The sequence below is a fragment of the Salvelinus alpinus genome, chromosome 10 (assembly GCF_045679555.1).
Source record: "Salvelinus alpinus chromosome 10, SLU_Salpinus.1, whole genome shotgun sequence".
Lineage (NCBI taxonomy): Eukaryota > Metazoa > Chordata > Actinopteri > Salmoniformes > Salmonidae > Salvelinus > Salvelinus alpinus.
Genome location: NC_092095.1, coordinates 61,567,389 through 61,594,601, shown reverse-complemented (window position 1 = coordinate 61,594,601; position 27,213 = coordinate 61,567,389). Strand labels below are relative to the sequence as shown.

General features: G+C 43.7%; 1 protein-coding gene across 5 annotated transcripts in view; it reads left to right on the top strand.

Moving 5' to 3' along the window:
* Positions 1-8,339: 8,339 nt before the first annotated feature.
* The window catches only part of LOC139532520 (interleukin-1 receptor accessory protein-like 1), a 377,293-nt gene continuing 358,419 nt past the window's right edge, over positions 8,340-27,213 (top strand). For 4 of the 5 annotated variants that reach the window (XM_071330267.1, XM_071330264.1, XM_071330266.1 and 1 more), the window contains exons 1-2: positions 8,340-9,279; positions 25,891-25,992. In XM_071330267.1, the coding sequence (XP_071186368.1) occupies positions 25,911-25,992 (82 nt within the window). In that variant the 5' untranslated portion in view covers positions 8,340-9,279; positions 25,891-25,910. The remainder of the gene's footprint in view (positions 9,280-25,890; positions 25,993-27,213) is intronic. The other variant, XM_071330263.1, reaches the window with a different exon arrangement.

Below are 27,213 nucleotides of genomic sequence, written 5' to 3'. Positions count from 1 at the left end.
ATGATTTTGATCGCTGTGTTTCATTTTGAGAAGGGAGTACATGATTTTGATCGCTGTGTTTCATTTTGCAAGATATCTGAGGGGTTTGGGGAAATTGGCTAGCTGTTTTGTGTTTCGAGTTTTGAGTACCTAAGATGTAGTTTCAGCAAATGTGTGTTAACAAATGGGAAACACTGTAATACAGGAGTGCCAAATTGCCAATTGTACATACTGTATGTAGGATCTTAATGTGATCATCCTGTTGTAGTAGAAGTTTACAGCAATGCAGGATATGAAAACATGCAGTGTATTTGAGGTTTAAAAAGCTTCTGAAGTTTGTAATTTCCACTTTGAAATTTCAGACTTGATTTTTTACAACAAATGTGTCAACCCCTACGAAAATGTCCATGAATCATAATCCACATAATAATTTACATTTCCTGTTGCTGTAGGATAATTTTCCTGCTGTAGCAAACTGGCTCAAATTAAGATCCTACATCTGTAAGATTTTGAGGCAATTTATGTTATGTTGTGTAATGTAGTGTATTGTAGCATTGCGTAATGTAGTGTAGTGTTGCTTAATGTAATGTAGTGTAGTGTAGTGTAGTGTAGCGTAGCATTGTGTTGCGTTTCGTAATGCAACTGTTTGAATAAAGAAGAGTGAGAAAGAATGAAGAGCGTTGCGTCGTCATCATGAAATGTGAAGAAATGTTCACTTTACTGAAAGTCGACAATGGACACTTTATATAATGTACAGTAAGAGCTTATGGTGTATTATATCTGTCTGCCTTAGGCATTCCATCACTTTACCTAAAGCAATCAAAGATTACTTTATAGTGACTTAAAAATACGCTATAACACACCATAACAAAGATTATGATGCAGTAATAATGATGTTCTGCTCATTGACAAAAACGATAGAAATGCCTCATGCTGATGGTCATTCTAATGCTGTATGATCCTTGAGGAAAAAGTGACCAGCAGTTATGAAGCACTATGTTGCTGTACATTATAAGTCATTATGATTATACTTATAATGCTTTAGGACTACTGCTATACGGGATTATGAGACTTAATGAGTCTTTATGTGTGTCTATAACTATGATTATACTGCATTATGACTACATCATTATGAGTACATGTAGAGCCTAAAGACAAGGTGTACATTCTTCTGGTCCATCCTCTCTAGATGAGTCTTTATGTGTGTCTATAACTATGCTTATACTGCATTATGACTGTGTCATACTAGTACATGTATAATGCACTATTATGCGTACAGGCTCATGACCATCTGTCATAAAGAAACGTCCTCCTGTCGACGAGCACTGTTGCATGTAGAGTTCATAACATGGCAGGCTGTATTATTCAGCTTTACTCTATGTGCTGCAGCATAGAAACAGCAGCGCCCGCTATGCTTAAACACACACTACAGTAGCTCAGTGCATGTGGAATTAAATAAAACTACCCGTACATGTCATTTAAAGAACAGGCCCTGACACCATCAATCAGCTTCATGTAAACCTTTTAAGTAGCAGCCGTTAGCTGAATTTAAATAGAGTGTGCAGAGAAGATAGGGTGAAACCTGGCAAAGGAGAGAAAACTACAGCGCAGTCGTCATCTGATGGAATCAGGGACCTGTATGATGTTTTCACTGGCGACAGACGGGAAAAGCCAATGCATTGCTGACCTACGGTTACCTGAGCGGCACATCTCACAGACAGGAAAAGCCATTGCATTGCTGACCTACGGTTACCTGAGCGGCACATCTCACAGACAGGAAAAGCCATTGCATTGCTGACCTACGGTTACCTGAGCGGCACATCTCACAGACGGGAAAAGCCATTGCATTGCTGACCTACGGTTACCTGAGCGGCACATCTCACAGACGGGAAAAGCCATTGCATTGCTGACCTACGGTTACCTGAGCGGCACATCTCACAGACGGGAAAAGCCATTGCATTGCTGACCTACGGTTACCTGAGCGGCACATCTCACAGACGGGAAAAGCCATTGCATTGCTGACCTACGGTTACCTGAGCGGCACATCTCACAGACGGGAAAAGCCATTGCATTGCTGACCTACGGTTACCTGAGCGGCACATCTCACAGACGGGAAAAGCCATTGCATTGCTGACCTACGGTTACCTGAGCGGCACATCTCACAGACGGGAAAAGCCATTGCATTGCTGACCTACGGTTACCTGAGCGGCACATCTCACAGACGGGAAAAGCCATTGCATTGCTGACCTACGGTTACCTGAGCGGCACATCTCACAGACGGGAAAAGCCATTGCATTGCTGACCTACGGTTACCTGAGCGGCACATCTCACAGACGGGAAAAGCCATTGCATTGCTGACCTACGGTTACCTGAGCGGCACATCTCACAGACGGGAAAAGCCATTGCATTGCTGACCTACGGTTACCTGAGCGGCACATCTCACAGACGGGAAAAGCCATTGCATTGCTGACCTACGGTTACCTGAGCGGCACATCTCACAGACGGGAAAAGCCATTGCATTGCTGACCTACGGTTACCTGAGCGGCACATCTCACAGACGGGAAAAGCCATTGCATTGCTGACCTACGGTTACCTGAGCGGCACATCTCACAGACGGGAAAAGCCATTGCATTGCTGACCTACGGTTACCTGAGCGGCACATCTCACAGACGGGAAAAGCCATTGCATTGCTGACCTACGGTTACCTGAGCGGCACATCTCACAGACGGGAAAAGCCATTGCATTGCTGACCTACGGTTACCTGAGCGGCACATCTCACAGACGGGAAAAGCCATTGCATTGCTGACCTACGGTTACCTGAGCGGCACATCTCACAGACGGGAAAAGCCATTGCATTGCTGACCTACGGTTACCTGAGCGGCACATCTCACAGACGGGAAAAGCCATTGCATTGCTGACCTACGGTTACCTGAGCGGCACATCTCACAGACGGGAAAAGCCATTGCATTGCTGACCTACGGTTACCTGAGCGGCACATCTCACAGACGGGAAAAGCCATTGCATTGCTGACCTACGGTTACCTGAGCGGCACATCTCACAGACGGGAAAAGCCATTGCATTGCTGACCTACGGTTACCTGAGCGGCACATCTCACAGACGGGAAAAGCCATTGCATTGCTGACCTACGGTTACCTGAGCGGCACATCTCACAGACGGGAAAAGCCATTGCATTGCTGACCTACGGTTACCTGAGCGGCACATCTCACAGACGGGAAAAGCCATTGCATTGCTGACCTACGGTTACCTGAGCGGCACATCTCACAGACGGGAAAAGCCATTGCATTGCTGACCTACGGTTACCTGAGCGGCACATCTCACAGACGGGAAAAGCCATTGCATTGCTGACCTACGGTTACCTGAGCGGCACATCTCACAGACGGGAAAAGCCATTGCATTGCTGACCTACGGTTACCTGAGCGGCACATCTCACAGACGGGAAAAGCCATTGCATTGCTGACCTACGGTTACCTGAGCGGCACATCTCACAGACGGGAAAAGCCATTGCATTGCTGACCTACGGTTACCTGAGCGGCACATCTCACAGACGGGAAAAGCCATTGCATTGCTGACCTACGGTTACCTGAGCGGCACATCTCACAGACGGGAAAAGCCATTGCATTGCTGACCTACGGTTACCTGAGCGGCACATCTCACAGACGGGAAAAGCCATTGCATTGCTGACCTACGGTTACCTGAGCGGCACATCTCACAGACGGGAAAAGCCATTGCATTGCTGACCTACGGTTACCTGAGCGGCACATCTCACAGACGGGAAAAGCCATTGCATTGCTGACCTACGGTTACCTGAGCGGCACATCTCACAGACAGGAAAAGCCATTGCATTGCTGACCTACGGTTACCTGAGCGGCACATCTCACAGACAGGAAACCGTCAACGATGTGGCTCAGAGGACTCTTCACCGTACACTATCGTATCAAGCATGGCCATGCCCTGTGATAGGCTAAACCAAGTCGCTATCTGACACTTATGGGACAAAGAGAAAAAGAACGCTAAACACTGGAATGGCCCAGAGACGTCAAGACACCATGCCTCTTCTACTCTGCTCCATTAATATTCTATCTGGACACTTACACTGCCTGCTACACTGTTGCTACACACCTCCAACATGCTGAAGAGATTATGTAGAAGTACTATGGGGACTTCCTGGAATGGGCCAAGACCATCTAATTAAGGCAAGAGGTTGGCATAGTGACGTCCCTCCGTGGACCTGGGAGTCATCTTCGTGACAGCTCCACTGAATACCTTGACTGAACCTCATGATGTATAATTTAGAGTCGACACGCAAGGGATCTGAATAAGACTGGCTAATGATGTTGACAACGGCGTCAAAACCCTTAAACTGATTAGTATTGCCATGCAGGGCTCCCTCTGCTCCATATCACGAAAGGAAATCTCTAATGGTAGGCTAGCCAGATACCTGTTTCAGGGTCAGGAAATGTGGGAGAGTTTTAAGTTGAGATGATGAGCTGGAACAAATTTTGTTGAATTATTCAACAAGATTTTAACACCCATGGAGGCAGCAATGTAGTATGATTAATATTGATGAATATATTGTTTTTACTGTACATGGCATGCTGCTTTCGCTATTTCCCCAAAGAGAGAGCTTTTGTCTAACTACTAAATGATGCGAAACCCTTAGCATTCTATTGAGAACCAACCATCATTTCTTATCGCTTTATCTCTGTCAAATCCACACACATCTTCATCCACTGATGAGGAAATGCAGCTGTGGTGGGATGTGTCACTCCAGCTGAGCCATGGCCAGAGAGACGCCCCCGTCGCCTGACATGACACTTGGACATTTTCCGGAGTGTGTTACAACATGACCCGGCTGTCTGGTCCTTCTCTGTGAGAACCCAGCAGGGTGTTTTTTAAATCCCCCAACACCCCTCTGTTTCTATCTCTCCCTCCACACTCCTCCTTTTATCTCCCTCCATAAAAGACATGACTTACAAATGGAAGCTCCCGCTGCCGCAGAGAGAAAGTTTGGGTTGATTTGTGCCAGGAACTTCTCTGTCTCTCATCCAGAGATTGTGCTCTGCTCTCTGTGGATTCACACTGTTCCACGTTGGCTGCAATATCTTCCTCTAGAATCAATGAGTGACGTTCCTTCCTCAGCTTTGAAATATAACAATCCTGTGACATGGTATGGCATGGTGTCGTATCATATAGTACAACAGTTATTTGAGGTGTGTGTTACAGAAGCTGAAAGACGTTGATGGTGATATGTCACTGCGTTGTGTAATGGGTTTAGTATTGCCACAGGTGTGTGCCAAACAAATGAGCGGCCGTAGCTGGATCGTCCCTGTAGTCAGAGAGGAGGTTGTGTCCTTCTGCCTCAATAACTGCCTGACATCCTGGACCCGCAGATTAAATAATCTTGTAATTAGGGGGTAAAATCAACCGGCTTTTGAATTCCCTGCTCCTGTCGTGTGTGTTTGTGTGTGTGTGTGTGTGTTGGTGTGGGTGTGGGTGTGTGTGTTGGTGTGGGTGTGTGTTTGCGTGTGGGTGGGTGTTGATGCATCCATTTACATATCTGTGTCTTCTCAAGCGGACCTGGTTTATAAAAAGTGGGCTTGTGGCTTCTTACTGTATCATGCATTATTGCTGGGATGGTTTTCCACGGTGGTTAACCTGTAACACTGAAGGCAGGATGTGTAGAGCTGTTCTCTAGCCCCTGGAACCTTGCTGTACAGTAGTTACCATAGTGATGTTATTGCAGCTTCACAATGTGCATTATTCTCTGTATGTATGAACTCTGTGTGACAGCTTCTGCAGCCTCAGGTCAATATGCTGTTTGTGTAGGGTTGCGTATGTGAACTGTCAATACATATTATTCTATTCAACAAATATGAAGTACTGTATTTCAGGATAATATGGAAAAGTGAGCAAAATGGGATAAAACAAATGTTTAATAAGCGTTTGCAAAAGGGAACTTTAGCAGTATATAAACCAGAATTCCCAATCTAGAAAACAGAAACAGTTGCTGTTACTCGTATTCATTCCAGTCAATGTGCCCCCTGCCTCATCAGAAACCACACAACACAGACCCTCTTCCCCTTTCACCCTGCGTTGTCCAGAAGTATCAACCAGCCTCAAACCTGCACAACTATCCCCACACTAGGAGAAGGAGAGAGAAAAAGACCTCAAAGCCGTGTTTGTCCACTCTCCATTCATGAAGAAGTCACGTTCCCTGCCAGGCCTGTATGACAGAGAGAGCACACAGTGCAGAGGTTCTGTCTGAGGGGGCCTTTCTTTCTCTTAAAGCCCCCTCATCGAAATTCACCTCACAGAGACAGGGACTCAGAGGCCACCGCCTTGACAGGGTTGTCCAGTCCTGGGGAAATCAAACAAGGCCCATAGGGCTTTGGTCAAACGTGGTGCCCTATATAAGGAATACAGTGCCATTTGGGACACAGCCAGAACCTCTTCTGCTGGGTTCACAGGGAAGTCTGCATTCCCATCAACCTCTAGGCTGTATGAACATACCTTGAGAAGTGGGATGAATACCTCGTCGACCAGACAGGCAGGGGGTTCAACACCAGGGATTGAGATAGCTGATTTAACATGACAGTGTCAATGTATTTCAGGATAAGGCTTAGCTGGAGAGTGGAGGAAAATAACTGTAGATGTTACTTGGGGACACATGTACTCCATCTGTGTTACTTGGGGACACATGCAGTCCCTCTGTGTTACTTGGGGACACATGCAGTCCATCTGTGTTACTTGGGGACACATGTACTCCATCTGTGTTACTTGGGGACACATGTACTCCATCTGTGTTACTTGGGGACACATGCAGTCCATCTGTGTTACTTGGGGACACATGTACTCCATCTGTGTTACTTGGGGACACATGCAGTCCATCTGTGTTACTTGGGGACACATGTACTCCATCTGTGTTACTTGGGTACACATGTACTTCATCTGTGTTACTTGGGGAAACATGTACTCCATCTGTGTTACTTGGGGACACATGCAGTCCATCTGTGTTACTTGGGGACACATGCAGTCCATCTGTGTTACTTGGGGACACATGCAGTCCATCTGTGTTACTTGGGGACACATGCAGTCCATCTGTGTTACTTGGGGACACATGCAGTCCATCTGTGTTACTTGGGGACACATGCAGTCCATCTGTGTTACTTGGGGACACATGCAGTCCATCTGTGTTACTTGGGGACACATTCAGTCCATCTGTGTTACTTGGGGACACATGCAGTCCATCTGTGTTACTTGCGGTCACATGCAGTCCCTCTGTGTTACTTGGGGAGACATGCAGTCCCTCTGTGTTACTTGCGGTCACATGCAGTCCCTCTGTGTTACTTGGGGAGACATGCAGTCCATCTGTGTTACTTGGGGACACATTCAGTCCATCTGTGTTACTTGGGGACACATGCAGTCCATCTGTGTTACTTGCGGTCACATGCAGTCCCTCTGTGTTACTTGGGGAGACATGCAGTCCCTCTGTGAATTGCAATTTGTACAATATGTTACGAATTTGCAGTAGGTATGATATGTCACGAATTACAATTTGTTTTGGCTAACGTTAGCTATGGTTTGCTAGGTGGCTAACACTAACGTTAGCTATGGTTTGCTAGGTGGCTAACACTACCGTTAGCTAGGCTAGGGGTTAAGCTAAAAGGGTTACAGTTAGGGTTAGGGGAAGGGTTAGATAACATGCTAAGTAATTGCAGAGTAGCTAAAAGTCGTAAGTAGTTGCAAAGTTCTATATCGATAAAATGCTAAAGTTGTCCTTGATGATATTCGAACACGCAACATTTGGGTTGCTAGACATAGATGCTAATTTGAGTGTTCCGGATTTAAGTTGACTATGTTATGTCTAGCCTATGAAACCAGTCTGAGGTACGTAAAACGTAAACACTGCGATATTACATGCATGGATTCCATTTAAATGCTACACATAAAACCAGGCTAGTGTATCACCCAGTGAAGCCTTATCATTTGATATTGTTCAACTTGTGTTGACATCCCCGTTGTTTTTGTGTGTGTGAAAATCATATATCACCATAAGGAGACCATATGCTATGTGTTGACTTTTTGGTGCATGTCCAACTCCAAACGCACATTTCTCACCTATGCCATGGTTTCCCAAACGTTTTCAGTCAGGCCCCCCTTCCAGCATTGGGGAACCCCCCCAGGACCGAGATTGGGAAACCCTGCTCTAAGGTACACAATAATTGACATGACAAGAGTGATACTGATGATGCACTACTCAATGTGATGCACAAAACGGATGATGCACTACCCCACTACCCAGCCTGCCTCTCACCGTCCCACAGTTTGCGAACCACTGGCCTATGCAAAGGTGGCTCGATAGATACATGTAGTAATAGTGGACGGTTGATCTGGGTTGTGTGAGTCTGACTAGAATCTTATCATTTTTTCCCCATTGGGCGGCAGTACGTCTATCTTTAAACTTGAGAACTGCATTGCCTACCGGTCCACATAGTGACTGCCGTCTAGCGAGGGCGGGGGAATGAATCTGATGTCTGGAAATGCACCACTAAGTGCAAATTAACTGCAAGGCAAATACTATTCAGACCTGTATTTCTAGTTTCATATTTGGACTGTATGCGCATCTGTTTTCTCCATCCACGGAATTTTTCCCCCGGTGCGTGTGTTGGTGCACGAGGACTCTGCGCGGGCTCTTGGACTTGGAGGACGGATCCATCAAGCTCGGATTGTGAGTGTTCGCATAGCGGTACGCTGAAGGAAAACCTCATCGGATGTGGTATTACAGAATACTTGTGAAATATAGCCTACATTATAGATAGCTCTCTGCCGCGCTGCAGCCTGTGAGGACCGCACGAGTTTTTTGGGTGGAGAAATTGTGTGTTTCGCAGCGGAGAGGTTTGGGGGACTATTTATAACCAAGGATCGGCAGTCTGGAATGTTTGATTTTCTCGTTCATTATATGTCAACCTTTTTCTCCTATCATAGTAGATTTTCCCACCGCCGCCGGTCTCAATATTATTTTCAAGTGACCATCTGCACCTTTTTTATTCGGCACTGAAAAAATCAGATGATATGCACATGTTCTCTGGATTAGACCTTCCTGTGGACAACTTGGCTTTTGCGTGAATGGGATATCTGTGTATTAGGCATATTGTTCAACGACCTTTGTATAAGGAGACGAGGCGTGTTATTAGCATTAGCCTACACCGGCATTGTGATGGTGAGCTTTTATGATCTGAACTGACAGCGGAATAGGATCATTTTGGAAACTGCTTGTGGGTAAGTTCATATGTTTTATTTTCAGGGCAGCGATGTAAAGTTTCTTGGTTAAAACATTTAAATGTACTCAATGCAACACATTGGTTCTATGGTCAGGAGGCTGTTCTACCTTCTTACCATGAAAAACATTCCGATTTTTTGTGAAACCTGAATGTTATATGTAGCAATTTGAATGAGCTCCTTCCATAGTACCTGTGCCTTTAGTCCCCCGAGTTCTCCAGCTCGCAGCAGTTTATGCGCATTGTAAGGTATTTTCGTTTCTACAGCTCGTTACGCATAGATTGGTATGCGTTGGGCACTAGAGCACTCTTTGGGGATGTTTGAAATTGTGTAATGTCCATTGCGCATAGGCTACATTTCGCTGCTTGATAAGCCTACTGTAATAGGCTACATTACGCTACTTGATCAGCGTACTGTAATTGATTTGAACGTTATTTATATCTGTTAAAAGTTGTAACTCAGTGAAAATAAATGTGCACTGCAGCAATAGCACATTATTGCTGAAATATAGAAAGATTTTATGGCAAGAGTGAAACGATCATGTCTCTGATCATAAACGTGTGTGCGTGCATATATGTGTGTGTGCGTTCGCGTTAGTGCGTGCTTGTGTGTGTCCATGATGGATATATATATATATTATGTAGGCTCATTATATGCAAACCGTTAGCTGTAGTTGTGTTACCTTTAATATATTTTACAAATACGATATTTCAACAGATAGGGAATGTAAGATATAGCCTGTTTAGACTATGGCCTAACCGCAGGTTGCAAAGTTGTGTGGCGCTGGAAAGATGCGTGTGTGCATCCTCAGCTGCAGATGGTGAACTAAATCCCAAAATCATTGGAAGACGCGCGCGGCATTGATCTGTTCGTTCATGTGAAGTGTGCGAATAGGTCACCAGTGAATTCCACCTTGAAATGAAAGTGACAGACACATAGCTCAGGAAAATTACGATTTGGATCTTGGATTGCCCACTAAACCCTTAGGTTTTAGCCACTGTGCCGTCAATGCATATGGGCCGGTGAAGGGATCATGGATGCACCGTTTCTCTCACATCCCAGACCCCCAAAAAGATGACAAGGTCGACATAAGCAACATTAAAGTGCTGTTTAACACGTGGTGCTGAAATGACAGCTCCCAGAGTCGACAGATTGAAGAGAAGAGCATTAACCTGGGGTGTAATCATTAGTCCAACCCGTTGCAAACAGTTTGGACTAAAGCAAGAGTTTCTATTGGACAAATCCAGGCAGGTCCCTCCCCGTTTCGTTCCATTTGCTTCCGTTTGGTTCTGTTTGGTTCCTAGTGAATACACCCCTGCATGTGTAGGTTGCAACACAGGTGTCTGCCGCAAGCAGACTTACTGCACCAAAACGGTCAAATTAACTTTATTTGGCTGGACATGCAATTTTGCTCTAGCTAGCCTATATGGTGTGCAGTTAAGATGTATGCCAAGTGTATATTGAAACCCTATCATCAATACAGGACCGAGGGAGAGAAATGAAGTTACTCAAGGCACACAGGACAAAACGATTTTCAATGCGTCTCCTGCTGCTTTCACTCAATTCCTTTGGGTTGATTCAAACACAGCAACAACGTTGCAGAAGACATGCTTCTTAACCCGCTGGGCATACACTGGTTGAATAAACGTTGTTTCCAAGTCATTTCAGTGAAATGACGTTGAACCAACATGGAATAGACATTTCATTGACGTCTGTGCCCAGTGGGAAGGAAGGCCCTGTGGTCAGATATTGAGCTGGCTTGAATGCTTCTCACAGTCATTGATATAGAATTGACAATATAGACGCTCTTCAGATTATAATGATTCATCCATTTCAATTCACAATTCACAATGCAGGTCATGGTCCTGCATTAGTTGCATTTTGTTATATTAGCACGCACAACATTCAAATATAATGTGTATTTTTAATACTGTATGTCCAGTAATGACACAATAAGCATCCAAATGTATGATTTGAAGGACCACAAGACAGCACCGGAGATTTCCGGGCTCATTATCACATTGGTTGCATGCATGCATTCTGGTTAGCATCTGCATATGTTCAGGGGAGCCATCATAACCACTGATCTCCTCCTTGATTGATACTTTTCATTTTCAAGGAGCTGTAACCGAGGCTCCACCCCCAACCTGCAGTCAAGTGGCAGAGAGAGAGTCGAAGACTTTCAAATGATGGAGTTCATTAATGTTGGGTGTCTGGTGTCTGGCAATGGAACATTGGCTCAGTGCTGAGGAGTGATTGGAACAATTGGTTAGGATTTGTGAGGGAGGCACTGAGGGAAGGGGCGCCTTTATCGTTGTTATTAGATTACATTAATAAGACTCTGATGGAAAAGAAAGAACACTGGCTTTGAGGGGAGAAGGAATGAGAGAAGGAGAGAGAGAAGGGGGAGAGAGAGGGAGCTAGGGAGGGTGAGAGATGGAGGGATTGAGAGGAGGGATGGAGATAGAGAGAAAGAAAGAATGTGAGAAAAGAGAGAGTAAGGGAGAGAGCGAGACGGAGAGGGAGGGAGAGAGTGATGGAGAGAGTGATGGAGAGAGAGAAACCATAACAATTGTCACCATGTCATTGGATTTAGGTTAAAAGTTGGGTAAAAAAAAATCCCTTAATTTTAAGGTGATTACTTTTTGCAAATCCAAGCAGTTTTCCACGTTGTTTCAATATTTTCTTTGGTTTAAATGACTTGTAAACCATGTTGATTCAACCTGTTTTTGCACAGTGGGTTGCATGCGTTCTATGGAGTGATGACTCACGCTTCACCCTCTGGCAGTCTGACGGACGAATCTGGGTTTGGCAGTTGCCAGGAGAACCCTACCCTGCCCCAATGCATAGTTCCAACTGTAAAGTTTGGTGGAGGAGGAATAATGGTCTGAGGCTGTTTTTCATGGTTCGGGCTATGACCCTTAGTTTCAGTGAAGGGAAATCTTGCAATGCCATTCTAGACTACTCTGTGCTTCCAACTTTGTGGAAACAGTTTGGGGAAGGCCCATTCCTGTTTCAGCATGACAATGACCCCGTGCACAAGGCGAGGTCCATACAGAAATGGTTTATCGAGATCGGTGTGGAAGAACTTGACTGGCTTGCAAAGAGCCCTGATCTCAACCCCATTGAACACTTTTGGGAAGAATTGGAACGCCGACTGTGAGCCAGTCCTAATCGCCCAACATCATTGCCCGACCTCACTAATGCTCTTGTGGCTGAGTGGAAGCAAGTCCCCGCAGCAATGTTCCAACATCTAGTGGAAAGCCTTCCCAAAAGAAATCTAGAAAGAAATCCAATTCCCTAGATGAGTTTTCAACCTCTTTTCCGCCCAAGTATTTTTTTTAAATCCTAGATCCACATTAAAGCAATCAGAGGCTATTGATCTGACACTGAGCTATTTATTTTCGCTGGCAGCATTCTCTCCATGTAAAGACATGTTTGATAGATCAGGTAGATTACTAGATGTCCAAGCATCAGTCACTGAGCCCATAGAACATCTAAGACAAGGCAGCTGTATGAATACCAAGTCACTGTTTCAGCCTGTCTGTACTGTCACATTCATGCTGCTACAAGTCATTAGAAATATCTTTCTGAGTAGCAGAGAGGGAACTCAAAGGAACCCTTGGAAATGGAAGTCATCTAAACGGACTTTGTTGGAGGGATGTAGTCTTTATAAAAACACTTGCGCTTCAAAATAGGCCCCTCTTTACAATTGTGGCCCTATAGCTCTCCACTGCTCTTCTCAAAGCCCTCTGTCAGATTATCATTCAGTGGAGGCCAACAGCACAACACATCTTCTCTCTTATTTCTTCAGGCGATCTCAGATCGAGAGAAAAAATAGCATCTCTCTACAGAGATGAAGCTATCCAAGCTTCTATCTATCTGTCAGGTAGGCAGTGTGAGTGTATGGTACACGTCCAACCATGGAATCAGCGGCTTGACTTTATTTAGCCTTTGAGTGTTTTGGCAGCCCTATCATAACAGAGACAAGCTAATGTAGCTACATAAAAGTCGTAATGGAATCGTTTTCCAACTGTCTGTTTATATTGTAGCTCAGGAAACATATGGGGAAGCCCCCAGAGGAACTGCTAGAAGATGAAAAACTGGTCAATTGTTTCACACACTGAAATAAAGATTGAAGCGATGAAAGTGTAGTCCCACTCCCCACAGATGAAATTGCATTCTAAGGTGTAATCAATTTTTTTTCTTCCTTCTATCTATTTTTTTGAAAGCTTGAGGCACAGAAAATAAAAAGCTGATGGTTTGTCAGTGATAGAGCGTGCAGTCCAGGAGCTGGCCTGGATGATGGAATGATCATTTTCACCCCTTTTCCCCCAAAGCTGTATGCAATGTTTGCATGTGATCCTAAAGGAGCCTAGACTGCTTAGAGGATGAAGTCCATGTGTTTTAGATAGTTGGGAGGTAGGCATGTGGAAGGAGATGGAAGTTGTCACGCGGGTAAAAAGCTAAATGGGCAATTCTTCCTTAAATGTCTCCCTTCTCCATCCTGAGCTCTGCTGACCCATTGATGAAGACCCCGTAGTGACACACAGCGCATTACCACAGAGATAAACCTTCCCTCACAATCTGCCTGCGTTTAAAAACAACAGAGACCGTGGATATGTTGTGCTGCCAGCTGAATGTCTCTCCAATACAGGAAGTAGAAGACAACATGCACCGACTCAGCGTTCCTGACCAATGATATATCCTCAAGAGAGAAGTGTCCAATTACACAGAGAGCATGTGTTCACATGCCGTTTCTTAAGACTCCTCATTCACAACACTGTGTTGTTCATTTCATGTATTTTCCCCCTAGGCTAGTCAATGACAAAGGGGAACACATTATTGTAGTTGTGTTGCTAAACAAACACCAGAGCTGTGGTCTAGATGTGAATGTCGTATTATTTATGGGCCCTGTTTCTTTCCCAGAATGCTGCTGCTGTGTTAACTGCGAATTCGACTGCGAAGCCGTTCCTTGGCGAGAGCCAGCGTTCTCCATGGGCCCTCCACATATCCCCAACAACCCCAGCGAGAGTGGCCCTCAATAGGCCCTGATTTATTGGGCCACTTTATGAGAAGGGCCTGGGGAGTCGGCTCTCCTTGTCCTCCGATATTGAATCCCGCCTTCCTCACTTGAAGTGTTTTTTCCCACATTGTTTGTCAATGCAGTAAATGTGTGTTGTTCCTGTCATGCTCTCCATGGTAACTAGACCCCTCCCTTCCAATCCTCCTTATCCTATCAGTTTAGTCTTGATTGCTGGTGCTGGCTCCATTTCAGGACAGGGTGCCACTCAGAGATGATACAATCAGAGCAGCAAATAGTACGCAGAGGGGGTACTGATAGGAAGGAGGGAGTGATGGAGGGAGAGAGGGAGGCAGGGAGTGCGAGAGCGAGAGCGAGAGCGAGAGAGAGAGAGAGAGAGAGAGAGAGAGAGAGAGAGAGAGAGAGAGAGAGAGACATGCTGGTTTGCAAATTCAGGTCTATAGTAACTCCAACACAGTTTTCCTTCCCCACTCCCTGGCTTTTTCTGCCGCAACACTTATCTGGTTCTTCGGGTTGACTTTTCAGCAGACAAATTGACCTTTCTTTGCCTTGGGTTCTTACTGTGTCTTTTCCCTCTGTTTTCTATTGAGCGAGCCATTGAACCGGTTGTTAGGTGGCTGGTCTGCTGGAGTTCTAGGTCCGTGTTCCGCTCCCCCTGGGGCTATACCCTCTGAGACCATCATGGGACGCCCTTGTGGTTCTACAGTGTTTTGGCTTATTAAATGTGAACGTGAGGGCAGTGGTTCAATTAGCCTCCAGTTTCAGGCATGCTTATCTTCATCCAGTTGAGGGAATGGGGGAATTGTTACATGTGTGTATGTTGAGTAACAACCCTCCATTTATGTTTACATGTTAATAATGAAGACCAGTGAGTCCACTTTCCAGCCATGCTCAGAGGAAGCTGGGATTCTATCATGGGAAGCCTCACGATGTTACAGGATTATGTAATGCATATATATTGGTATCATTCAGCAGAAAAGTCATCTGACAATAGAAATTAGCTTTAGGAGCTACTGTACTCCTAGGAATGAGACCTATTCTTGTACTGTAGTACTGTAGCCAGCCAATTTTACAATTCACCGCCTCTCGCCCTATCCCTCCTCCTCCCACCACCCTAACACATGCAATCTACTGCAGTCATCAGTGTGCATATCCTTTGGAATAACAGTAGTAGAAGTCTGTTTCACAGTTCACCAGCTGCTGTGTTTCAGTTTCCTCCCCAGCAGATTGAGTTGATCCTACTGATGGATGATGGAGCAGTATACCAGCTCTAGAAGACAGCCTTGTATCAATCATCCTGGCTTCCAGCTACTTCCTCCTTGGCCCTCGTCCCACCTACCTGCCTGCCTGTCAGCCATATCTCCCCCTCTCTCCTTTAATGAGTGGAGTGGAGGGGTGGGTGTCTCCTCCCAACTAGATTGGCCCTCAGTAGGGAACAGTGTCAAGTCCCATTTGAGTGGGATGATTGGATCTGAAGAGGTTTCTCTTGGTGTCAAGTGTAGTGGATGGAGGGGACTTTGGATGGCGGGATAAAACAGAGACAGGTGACGGCTGCTGGATAGGTTGGTCTCTCTCCTTTTCTAGAAAAGTTTGCAGAACTCTGGAGAAATGAAGTGCTCTTGTACCCTATAGTATCGTTCTTTGTACTGTTGACGGAACTCAGTAGAAGTGATCTTATACAATATACTGTATTTATTTGTACTGGTGACATAAAGTTATCTTAAACAATATGAGAAATAAAGTTATCTTATACAATATCATAGCTTTCTTTATACTGTTGACACAACAAGAGAAATGAAGTTATCTTATACAGTATGATATCTTGAGCTGTTGACAGATCTCTGGAGAAATGAAGTCCTCTCATACAGTATAATATCTTTGTGCCGTTGACAGAACTCAAGAGAAATGAAGTCCTTTCATACAGTATAATATCTTTGTGCCGTTGACAGAACTCAAGAGAAATGAAGTCCTCTCATACAGTATAATATCTTGGTACTGTTGACAGAACTCAAGAGAAATGAAGTCCTCTCATACAGTATAATATCTTGGTACTGTTGACAGAACTCAAGAGAAATGAAGTCCTCTCATACAGTATAATATCTTGGTACTGTTGACAGAACTCAAGAGAAATGAAGTCCTCTCATACAGTATAATATCTTGGTACTGTTGACAGATCTCTGGAGAAATGAAGTCCTCTCATACAGTATAATATCTTGGTACTGTTGACAGATCTCTGGAGAAATGAAGTCCTCTCATACAGTATAATATCTTGGTACTGTTGACAGATCTCTGGAGAAATGAAGTCCTCTCATACAGTATAATATCTTGGTACTGTTGACAGATCTCTGGAGAAATGAAGTGCTCCTTCCTATAGAATATAATATTATTATTTGTACTGTTGACAGAACTCAGGGGAAATGAAGTTCTCTTATACAATATAATATCTTTCTATATACTTTGCTCATGGACAATTCTATATGAATCAACATACTTGTTTAGTGTGGTGAGCTCTCTTGTAGCAGGTTAAGGTTTATGGAAACTGTGATTTTGGGGTTGTAAACTATGTCTGAACAGCTCTGTCATTTCCATGTCAAAGGGTTGAGTTGAGTCTTGCTCAGCAAGGGGAAAGAATGGGCCATAAAGCCTAATGCGTTGCCTGAATAATGCAGGTGTGCAATTTCAATAGTGGGGCAGCGAGTGAGCGGTCTGAGCTGTACTGTGTGTTTGGAGGAGAGATTTGAGATGGATGGCTTATCTTTTATTAAACATGCGGTCGGTGTGGAGGGAAGGCTACAGTACTGTCAGAAGCTCTGCTCTCCCCTCACTCCTCCTCTTCTCCTCCTGGGGATGATTTATCCCCTCCTCCCTTTCTCTTGTCCTCAGCAGCCTCTGTTTTCATCCTCAGGACGGGGCTACAGCCGGGCTCTCCCCTGGACCCCTGAGCCCCCTCCGCCGCCACGGCCTATCCAATAAGAAGGCTTCATTAGTTTTATCTTTATTTCCCTGCCGCTCGGCTATGGCTGGGCCGAGCTGGGATACAGAGGGCGTTAGCAGGCAGGTCAGGGATCTGAGGGGGATTGAACAGGAGTCCTCCTGGTCCTGTTTTCTCAGGTTTTATTGAGCTGAAATGATTGGTAGAGCAGAGCAGAGAAGTAGCAGAGTTTGATAAAGATGGGGGGGGGGGGGGGTCTGTAGTGAATTGGATTTCAAATTAGGGCTATGTGGTGTGTGTGCTGTGTTGCTGATGATGTAGTGAATATCGGTACTGACTGAGCACTGCTGCCTTCCTGGAAGCGTTTTGGAGAGGTGAGTTTGTGACGGGTAATGCTTGAGATCTAGCATCATTGCCATGCATTTAATCACTGTAGCGTTGAGATACATTTTCTCTTATTGCCAATGATTAAAGTCTATAAAACTTTGTTTTAGACTTTGCTGAAACAGCAGAGAGTAAGTCTTGATCTTGTCAGGTGGGAACGGGGGACTTGTTACAGACATCACTCTCACTGTTATTTCATAAGTGGACAAATCGGGTCAGATTGCTCTGTGTCTTTTCCCCACAAGAGAAAATAGCAAGCTGCCTGTAAATTGTTCTCTCCCCATTCTCTCTGTGATTCACTCAAAATAAAGTCTCCCTCTGTCCTGGCCATGTGACCAGCAGTTCTCATATTGTCAGAATACAGGCCTTCACCTCTGCATCAAGTCTATTTAATTGGACATCCACATCCCTATTATGGAAAGCAGCAATAGTACTCCTTGCCTGGCACACAAAGCGCTTATGGGAAATGAAGTCCTTATTGCCTCATGAGGTGGCCATTTTGGAGTCCACTCCACTGATTGTGTCACACAGGACTTCTCCAGGTGATTCATCTAAATAAGCTGAGGGGCCATTTCTGGGAAGCTGTAGCAGGTGGTGTTGAACCGTGCTCTGCACCTCCTGCTTATTAACCCTGAACCCCAATGGCCGGGAGACTTGAGCCCACTGGCGCACAGTTGCATCACTCTCTCTGGCTTCACAGAAGAATACAAATGATGCAAATCATTCACCAACTAGAGAACTTTTCCCCACGCTGCATGATTCAAACGGAGAGACAGAGTGGAAGTGGAAACAAGTACATCATTTTCTATTTTGACACCATGTAGAAGGAAATTGGCTGTGATTTTTAAATTGGTTAACTTGACTCTATTAGAACATGTCGCTCATAGAAGTGGTAGCAAAAAGGTGTTATTTCACCCTTTTCAGGTAAAATACAATACATTGCACCTCATGAGAAATTTCAATCTCAAGTATTGACCCACCTGTGGTGCCTTGGCTTTCTGCAAAGGATTCAAGTTTTCAACAAGGTGTCACACTAGTTACGTGCAGTGGTAGAGAATGATGCCAGCCACAAAGAGGCATTGTACTCTATTTCATGCTGTTTCGTGCTGTTTCCGGTCCACAGTGGAACTGCAAGCTCTGGGACCTACACTATACCAGCATGCACAGCTTTTCAGGTCCACAGTCCAGCTAATTTCACTCCTGGGGTCTGATGTCTACATGGGAACCCAGGTGTGTGCACTGCCCAGCCAATCAGCGATATTCATTATAGCGATTGCCAGGGAGGAACTAAGCAGGGCTGTTGAACTCAAGGGCGTTAGTGAGTCGTGCTCCCCAGCAATACAGACTCATAACTGGCTTCCACTGAAACAACCCTGATGTAGCACCTGGAAACCTATAGGTTACAGTCCTTAGATGGATCAGTAGTTACCCTTGACACGGCACTAAGCCTGGAAACCTATAGGTTACAGTCCTTAGATGGATCAGTAGTTACCCTGGACACAGCACTAAGCCTGGAAACCTATAGGTTACAGTCCTTAGATGGATCAGTAGTTACCCTGGACACAGCACTAAGCCTGGAAACCTATAGGTTACAGTCCTTAGATGGATCAGTAGTTACCCTGGACACGGCACTAAGTCCTTAGATGGATCAGTAGTTACCCTGGACACAGCACTAAGCCTGGAATTGGTCCATTTAACCCTTTATAATCTCAGCCCTGTCTAAACCGGGGGCTAACTTATTTAAACCGGGGACTAACTTATTTAAGAGTTTTAGTTTGGCATTACTGCTATTAATTAACCAATACAAACACATTGAATAACAGATTCACTACATGGAACAACAAATGTTCGTGAGAACACAGATTTTCAGGATGTCTCATGGCCTGACAAACACCACTCTAGCGCTGCCACCTTTCACTGCAGATGCGGAAGGGAGATATCGGCAGATGCAGTGGATTGAGAGGCCAAAAAAACCAAATACTGTATCTCTAGCTTAAACAGGCGTATTTTGATGGTGACTTTTTCAATTATGTTAATTCGATTTCCACGGGGGCGTGGCAATTGTAGGCCAAGGGTTATAGTGGGTTCAGGGAGAGAGTGTGTACAGTATGTACAGTTCATGGAACAGCTTGAATTGGGAATAGTTAATAATGTATGTCCTTTAGGAAGTTACTGGCAGCATACAGACAAACTCTGTATGCAGTCAATCTAAAGGCAGAGACAATGGCAACTCCCATAAGGAGATTTCCTCAACCAGTGTTCTCCTTTCTTCACTCCTATCCTCTCTCTCTCTCTCTCTCTCTCTCTCTCTCTCTCTCTCTCTCTCTCTCTCTCTCTCTCTCTCTCTCTCTCTCTCTCTCTCTCTCTCTCTCTCTCTCTCTCTCTCTCTCTCTCTCTCTCTCTCTCTCTCTCTCTCTCTCTCTCTCTCTCTCTCTCTCTCTCTCTCTCTCCTGGCATGGCACCTGATATCTCCTCCAATCTTTTCCATATCCTCTACTCCTCACTGTATCAGCAGTATGCTGGTGGATGGTGGGTTCAGATCATCTGAAACTGAATCATTTGTGTTGCAAAATTCTGGGAACGTTCAATAAATTCTCTGGTTTTCACGAAATCCGGGTTGGATCTAGAAATCAAGATTTCTAGAAAACCAGGGAATTTATTGAACGTTCCCAGAATTTTGCAACCCTATGAATAATTGTGTGTGCAGAGCCGGGCTTTACGTGTGTGGATGTAGATGTGTTGAGGGTGTGATTGCAACTGTTTCTCACAAATAGAAATGTTAATAACTTGCAAAGGCAGCAGGCAGATAAGCTTTTTTCCTCTGCTCCTCTACGGAGAGAGGGGGACGAGGACGAGGAGATGGTGAAAAGAGGAAGGGAGGGAGGAGAGAGGGAGGGGTTGTTGGAAGACACATTATTCTGTGCTGGTGCTCCTCTAGTAAGAGGCACTAGTGAGAAAGGGCCCTTTTCTGGCAGAACCTTCAAGACAGTAATTGAATTTGGTTGAATCCAGCGGGGGATACATACAGGGACTAATAGACAGGGACTAAGAGACAAGGAGGTAGGGGTATGAGGAAAAACAACTGGACAACAACTGCAGTCGACAGTAGATTCTAAGGAGCTTCCTCCTTTTGCAGACCCTGCTAATTCAATGGTTATGGACCATCAGTGACTTGCTTGTTTGTTTGCGTCATGGATCGCTGCAGCAGGGGGGTAGTAGGCTACACTGCACTACAACAGGGAGCTCATGTCAATTCTCATGCTCCCCTCCCACACTGTGGGCTGTGTAAATAGCTAGCACTTGATTCTCTCCTCTCAGTATTGGGGAAAAGACACTCTGAAATAACAAGAGGTTGATATTCACATATTAACCAGGATCCACTTGAAATCACTGATTATGAGAATTATGATGGTAAATGTTTTATACAAACATGAGTAGCACTTAATTTTACAGCACATAGTTTCCCAGCTGTTTACTAAGCAATGGCATGGTAAATGGTCATTACACAGTAATAACCTAGCAATGGCTGTTTTAGCGACCTATTCACAATTAAACAGACCTATCTATGTATCACGGAACAACTACATATCTGCCTTGCATTTTCAATCCAAACCACTGCTACAGTAGTGAGCTTGCAGTTCCAGGAACATATTATGGTAATATTTTTGAATTCTGTCATATGTTAAATCCTATAATCCCTTATTTATTCTGTTTTTGATATACTCTGGACTATGATCAGTCTGCTGCAATAGCACCTGCAGACGACTTGTTAGCTCATCAGTAACGATGCACTGAGGTAGACAAATACGCCTCTATTGTTATTCAGGGGTATTATTCAATATCACCAACTTCAAGTGCCTCCTATTGCCTTTGAACACCATGTATCTTCGTCTTCTTTTTTAAATATTTTGTATTTATTTCATGCTTATTTAACTAAGCAAGTCAGTAAGAACTAATTTTTACTTACAATGACGTCCTACCAAAAGGCAAAATGGCTCCTGCGGGGATGCGGGCTGGGATTAAATATAAAATAAAAATATAGGACAAAACACACATCACGACAAGAGCGACACCACACCACTATATAAAGAGAGACCTAAGACAACAACACAGCATAGCAGCAACACATGACAACAACATGGTAGCAACACAACATGGCAACAGCACAACATGGTAGCAGCACAAAACATGTACAAACATTATTAGGCGCAGACAACAGCACAAAGGGCAAGAAGGTAGAGACAACAATACATCACACGAAGCAGCCACAACTGTCAGTAAGAGTGTCCATGATTGGGTCTTTGAAATGGCAACATCATTTACATGCCATGCACTGGCGCCCAATCACAGTTATCACAGGAAGCTAGTAATCCTAGGCGAATGTGTCTATTTAATCATTGTGTGCTCTGTTTGTAAGAGAGGGACCACATCGAGAGTATCTTTGGTGGTAATGTTTGTAGCAACACGAGAGAGAACGCTAATTAAAATGATAAGATTTGGGTGTTGTTTTATCGTTTTAGTGTAGTGAGGGGGTGACTTGTGAAGCGTCGTTAGCCAACTAGCGCCCGGCGCTACAATGGCCCTTTCATAGCGGGGTGGTTTGTGGTGGTGTCGTCATCCTTGGCTGCAGTCTCATCTGGAACTGACACACTAACACTGTCTCAGGCTTATTGTGGTTTACCGGGTTCCCCCCTCCAGATTCTGTGTTGTGTCTTTGTCGGGTACTAAATGTCAACGTGAAGTTTTTAAACATTGGAAGCTACCACATGTCAATTGAATTGACAGGCATTGAAATGAGGGAGCTTGCCTCGTGAGATTATTGTCAGTCTTTGGGCTGCTTCTTTGGTTGTTAGATCATACAACCACCCACAAAACAGTGGCCCAACACCCAGAGGAATTCAGATGATTATGTAAAGGATTAGGGAGCAGATGAAATTAACATGTTAGTTAGCATGGCAACAAAAGCCAGATATATTATTACTCACTACTTTGACACAGCTTCTTCTTTGACGAAGTTCATTTTATATGGGTCCTTGATGACACATCCTTAAAGAGAGGAATAAAAAGAAAACTTTTGGAGAATGGATTTGCATACGGGCATAATTTATTTGAAAGGCTAATTGCAGATGTGTAGGCAGCTGTAGAACATGATATCAAATATTTGTTTTCCCCGTTTTGATCTATGATCCAGATGAGTAAATTATGATTAAATGATTTGCACGTGGCGTAATCTGAAAGCCACATCTCATTATAAACAACAGCTGTGTTTACACAGGCAGCCCAATTCTCCTCTTTTTTCAACTCATTCGTATTTTGACCAATCACATCAGATCTTTTTCAGAGCTGATCTGAGTGGTCCAAAAAGCCTTTTTTTGTCCAGGCCTTAAAAGTTTTTTTTTGTAGGGTCATGTGCAGTTATAAATCAAACAAATACATGTGTGAACACCAACGTTTTTTTTTTTCAATTTCAACTTATTTTAGAAGAAATAGTCAATTGTGCAAGGGTGGCTTCTACTTCTACTATCTTGTGTAATCCACCTTCAATATGGTGATTGGATGTAAATTGACCTTCAGAATCTTTTACTCATGACCTTTTACCTGGTGTGTTCCTTTCGGTACAACTAACTATGTTATTGATTTGACCTATAGCCTTACAATATGCATACATACATACATACATACATACATACATACATACATACATACATACATACATACATACATACATACATACATACATACATACATACATACATACATACATACATACATACAGTGCCTCCGGAAAGTATTCAGACCCCTGGAATTTTCCCACACTTTGTTACGTTACAACTTAACCTAAAATGTATTAAATAAAAAGAATCCTCAGCAATCTACACACAATACCCCATAATGACAAAGCGAATACAGGTTTTTAGACATTTTTGCAAATGTATTAAAAGTAAAAAACAGAAAAAGCCTAAATGCCAAGCTTCACGTCTGGAGGAAACCTGGCACCATCCCTACGGTGATGCATGGTGGTGCCAGCATAATACTGTGGGGATGTTTTTCAGTGGCAGGGACTGGGAGACTAGTCAGGATCGAGGCAAAGATTAACAGATCAAAGTACAGAGAGATCCTTGTTGAAAACCTGCTCCAGAGAGCTCAGAACCTCAGACTGGGGCGACAGTCCAACAGGACAACAACCCTAAGCACACAGCCAAGACAACGCAGGAGTGGCTTCGGGACAAGTCTCTGAATGTCCTTGAGTGGCCCACCCAGAGCCCAGACTTGAACCCGATTGAACATTTCTGGAGAGACCTGAAAATAGCTGTGCAGCGACGCTCCCCATCCAACCTGACAGAGCTTGAGAGGATCTGCAGAGAAGAATGGGAGAAACTCCCCAAATACAGGTGTGCCAAGCTTGTACCGTCATACCCAAGAAGACTTGAGGCTGTAATCGCTGCAAAAAGTGCTTCTACAAAGTACTGAGTATAGGGCCTGAATACTAACACTACCATTCAAAAGTTTGGGGTCACTTAGAAATGTCCTTGCTTTTGAAAGAAAAGCACATCTTTTGTCCATTAAAATAACATCAAATTGATCAGAAATACAGTGTAGACATTGGTAACGTTGTAAATGACTATTGTAGTTGCAAACGGCTGATTTTTTATTGAATATCTACATAGGCGTACAGAGGCCCATTATCAGCAACCATCACACCTGTGTTCCAATGGCACATTGTGTTAGCTAATCCAAGTTTATCATTCTAAAAGGCTAATTGATCATCAGAAAACCCTTTTGCAATTATGTTAGCACAGCTGAAAACTGTTGTTCTGATTAAAGAAGCAATAAAACTGGCCTTCTTTAGACTAGTTGAGTATCTGCAGTCTCAGCATTTGTTGGTTCGATTACAGGCTCAAAATGGCCAGAAACAAAGAACTTTCTTCTGAAACTCATCAGTCTATAAATTGTCAAGAAACTGAAGATCTCGTACAACGCTGTGTACTACTCCCTTCACAGAACAGCGCAAACTTGCTCTAACCAGAATAGAAAGAGGAGTGGGAGGCCCCGGTGCACAACTGAGCAAGGTGGACTTTATTTAACTAATTATGTGACTTCTGAAGGTAATTGGTTGTACCAGATGTTATTTAGGGGCTTCATAGCAAAGGAGGTGAATACATGTGCACGCACAACTTTTTTTTCTTTTCTTTTACTATTTTTTTTTTAACCATTTTTTCCCCCATTTCACTTCACCAAATTGGACAATTTTGTATATGTCCATTACATGAAAACCAAATAAAAATCTATTTAAATTACAGGTTGTAATGCAACAAAATAGGAAAAACGCCAAGGGGGATGAATACTTTCGCAAGGCACAGTAAATGTGATATTTCAGTTTTTTTTTAATGTATTATAATTTAGAACAATTTCTTACAACCAGTTTTTGCTTTGTCATTATGGGGTATTGTGTGTAGATTGATGAGGTGAAAAAACTATTTAATCCATTTTAGAATAAAGCTGTAACCATACAAAATGTTGATAAAGTCAAGGGGTCTGAATAGTTTCCAAAGGCACTGTAACAAATACTGTTCCTCCACTCACCCTTCAGTGGTTCTTGTTATTGATTGTTAGTGTTACAGCCATTCCTACTGGGCACATACTGGCTGAATCAATGTTGTTTCCGCGTCATTTCAATAAAATGACGTTGAACCAACGTGGAATAGATGTTAAATTGACATCTGTGCCCAGTGGGCTGTTTCACTGTTTTAAATTATATATATTTTTTAATGATTGCAAGCCTAAGGGAATGTATGTGGGCTTAAATATTTGTATGATTGCTGCCATTTCCAAATAATAATTTTGCCTTGATGTTGTACTCTATCATGATTTACTTCTTTATGTTGTATTTCATCCTTAAACCATGAAGCAACATATTCAGGATACACCGTTTCCCTTCCAAATCTAATACATGAGGTGTTCCGTCATGATTGTGGTCTATAGTACGCCGTGCTTTAGAGAAAATGACTATCTAGGAAGAGTGAGGGAGCTGTTGAAGCCAGTTAAAGTGATCTATTGCGTTCAAAATGGTGGGGTGTACTTTGCTCGCTCTTTAGAGGCATAAAAACAAAAATGACTGTTTAGATTTAGTGTGTGTTTCTTGATTTATGTTTTCTCTACAAAGCGCATTATCTTCTGTAAAGGATTTGTTCATTATTCTTACCTTTATGGATAGTCTCTAACCTCTCTCTCCTCTCCTCTAACCCCATAGGACACTTGGCCAGGTGAAAAATGAAAGCTCCCATCACACTCCAGATTCTTCTCTATGCTGCTGTGGTCCGAGGTTTCAAAACAGTGTCCAAGAGAGGCTCAGGTACGTCTCCATATAACTGTCTGTTAGCTGTCTGTCACTCCAACCCGGTGGTTGAACCTCTCTAGGTATTGGAATCATGGAGAGAAGAGTGTGTGATTGAGTCAACTAAACTGTGGTTGGTTGGAGTTGATGTTGGATGATGAATACCCGATATTCAAAGGAAGGTCCAAATGGAATCTTCTGTTTTCCATCAACTTTTAAGAGCAATGGCTTTTTTCTATGTTACATTTCTATACCTGTCCATGCACTAATGCTAAGGACATTAAATGCAAACAGCTAACTTTTGTGGTTCTATTGGCTTTTGGTTCTATTGCGTGCTGTCGGTTCGGGCTCCAATCTGGGCTGCTATTTATTATTAACCATCTTCAGGTTGCCTTGGCATTTGTCAAATAAGCACTGTCTATCCACAGCTGACATTGACAGATGGCATCTCCAGTTCAGAAGAGAATGTCTATCTCATACACACTCACAGTTTCCTCTCTCTCTCTCTCTCAATTCAATTCAATTCAAGGGGCTTTATTGGCATGGGAAACATGTGTTAACATTGCCAAAGCAAGTCTCTCTCTCTCTCTCTCTCTCTCTCTCTCTCTCTCTCTCTCTCTCTCTCTCTCTCTCTCTCTCTCTCTCTCTCTCTCTCCCCCTCTGTTTGTCTCTCTGTCTCTCTCTCTCTTTCTCTCTCTCCCTGTCCATCCCTCCATATCTCTCTACCTTCCCTGATGTGTGAACTTTAAGCCAACAAGAGAACAAATTCGACTGTGATATAGACGAGAGTCAGAATATTCACCCTACTGTACAACCAGACTTTTGATCAGCCTGCCACTCTGCTACACTAAGACAGCACCTTCAGCTGCAGAATGGGCTTTAAAAGAAACAGCATTGTGTGTTCTTCTGTAGTGGTCCATGGAACAGTTGGATAATGGATCTGTCTCTCAGCCTTTCCACATGTTTGCGCACAAATGTTGCTTTAACAGCAGTCAACATTCCCTTTGCAATCTCAGAGTCAAGTGCTTTCAACAATGGATGACATATGCCATTCATCCATACTCCTCAAAGAATAGTCACTTCTCAGGTGAGGTCCTTCAGCATCCTGCATTTCACCACAGTTTCAATAAAATTACCTTGGCTTTGTGTGATATATTGAGAGTCATCAGTGATGTTACAGTAAGTGGTATCAGTAAGGGATATCAGTGGTATTATTGTAAGGGATATCAGTGGTGTTAC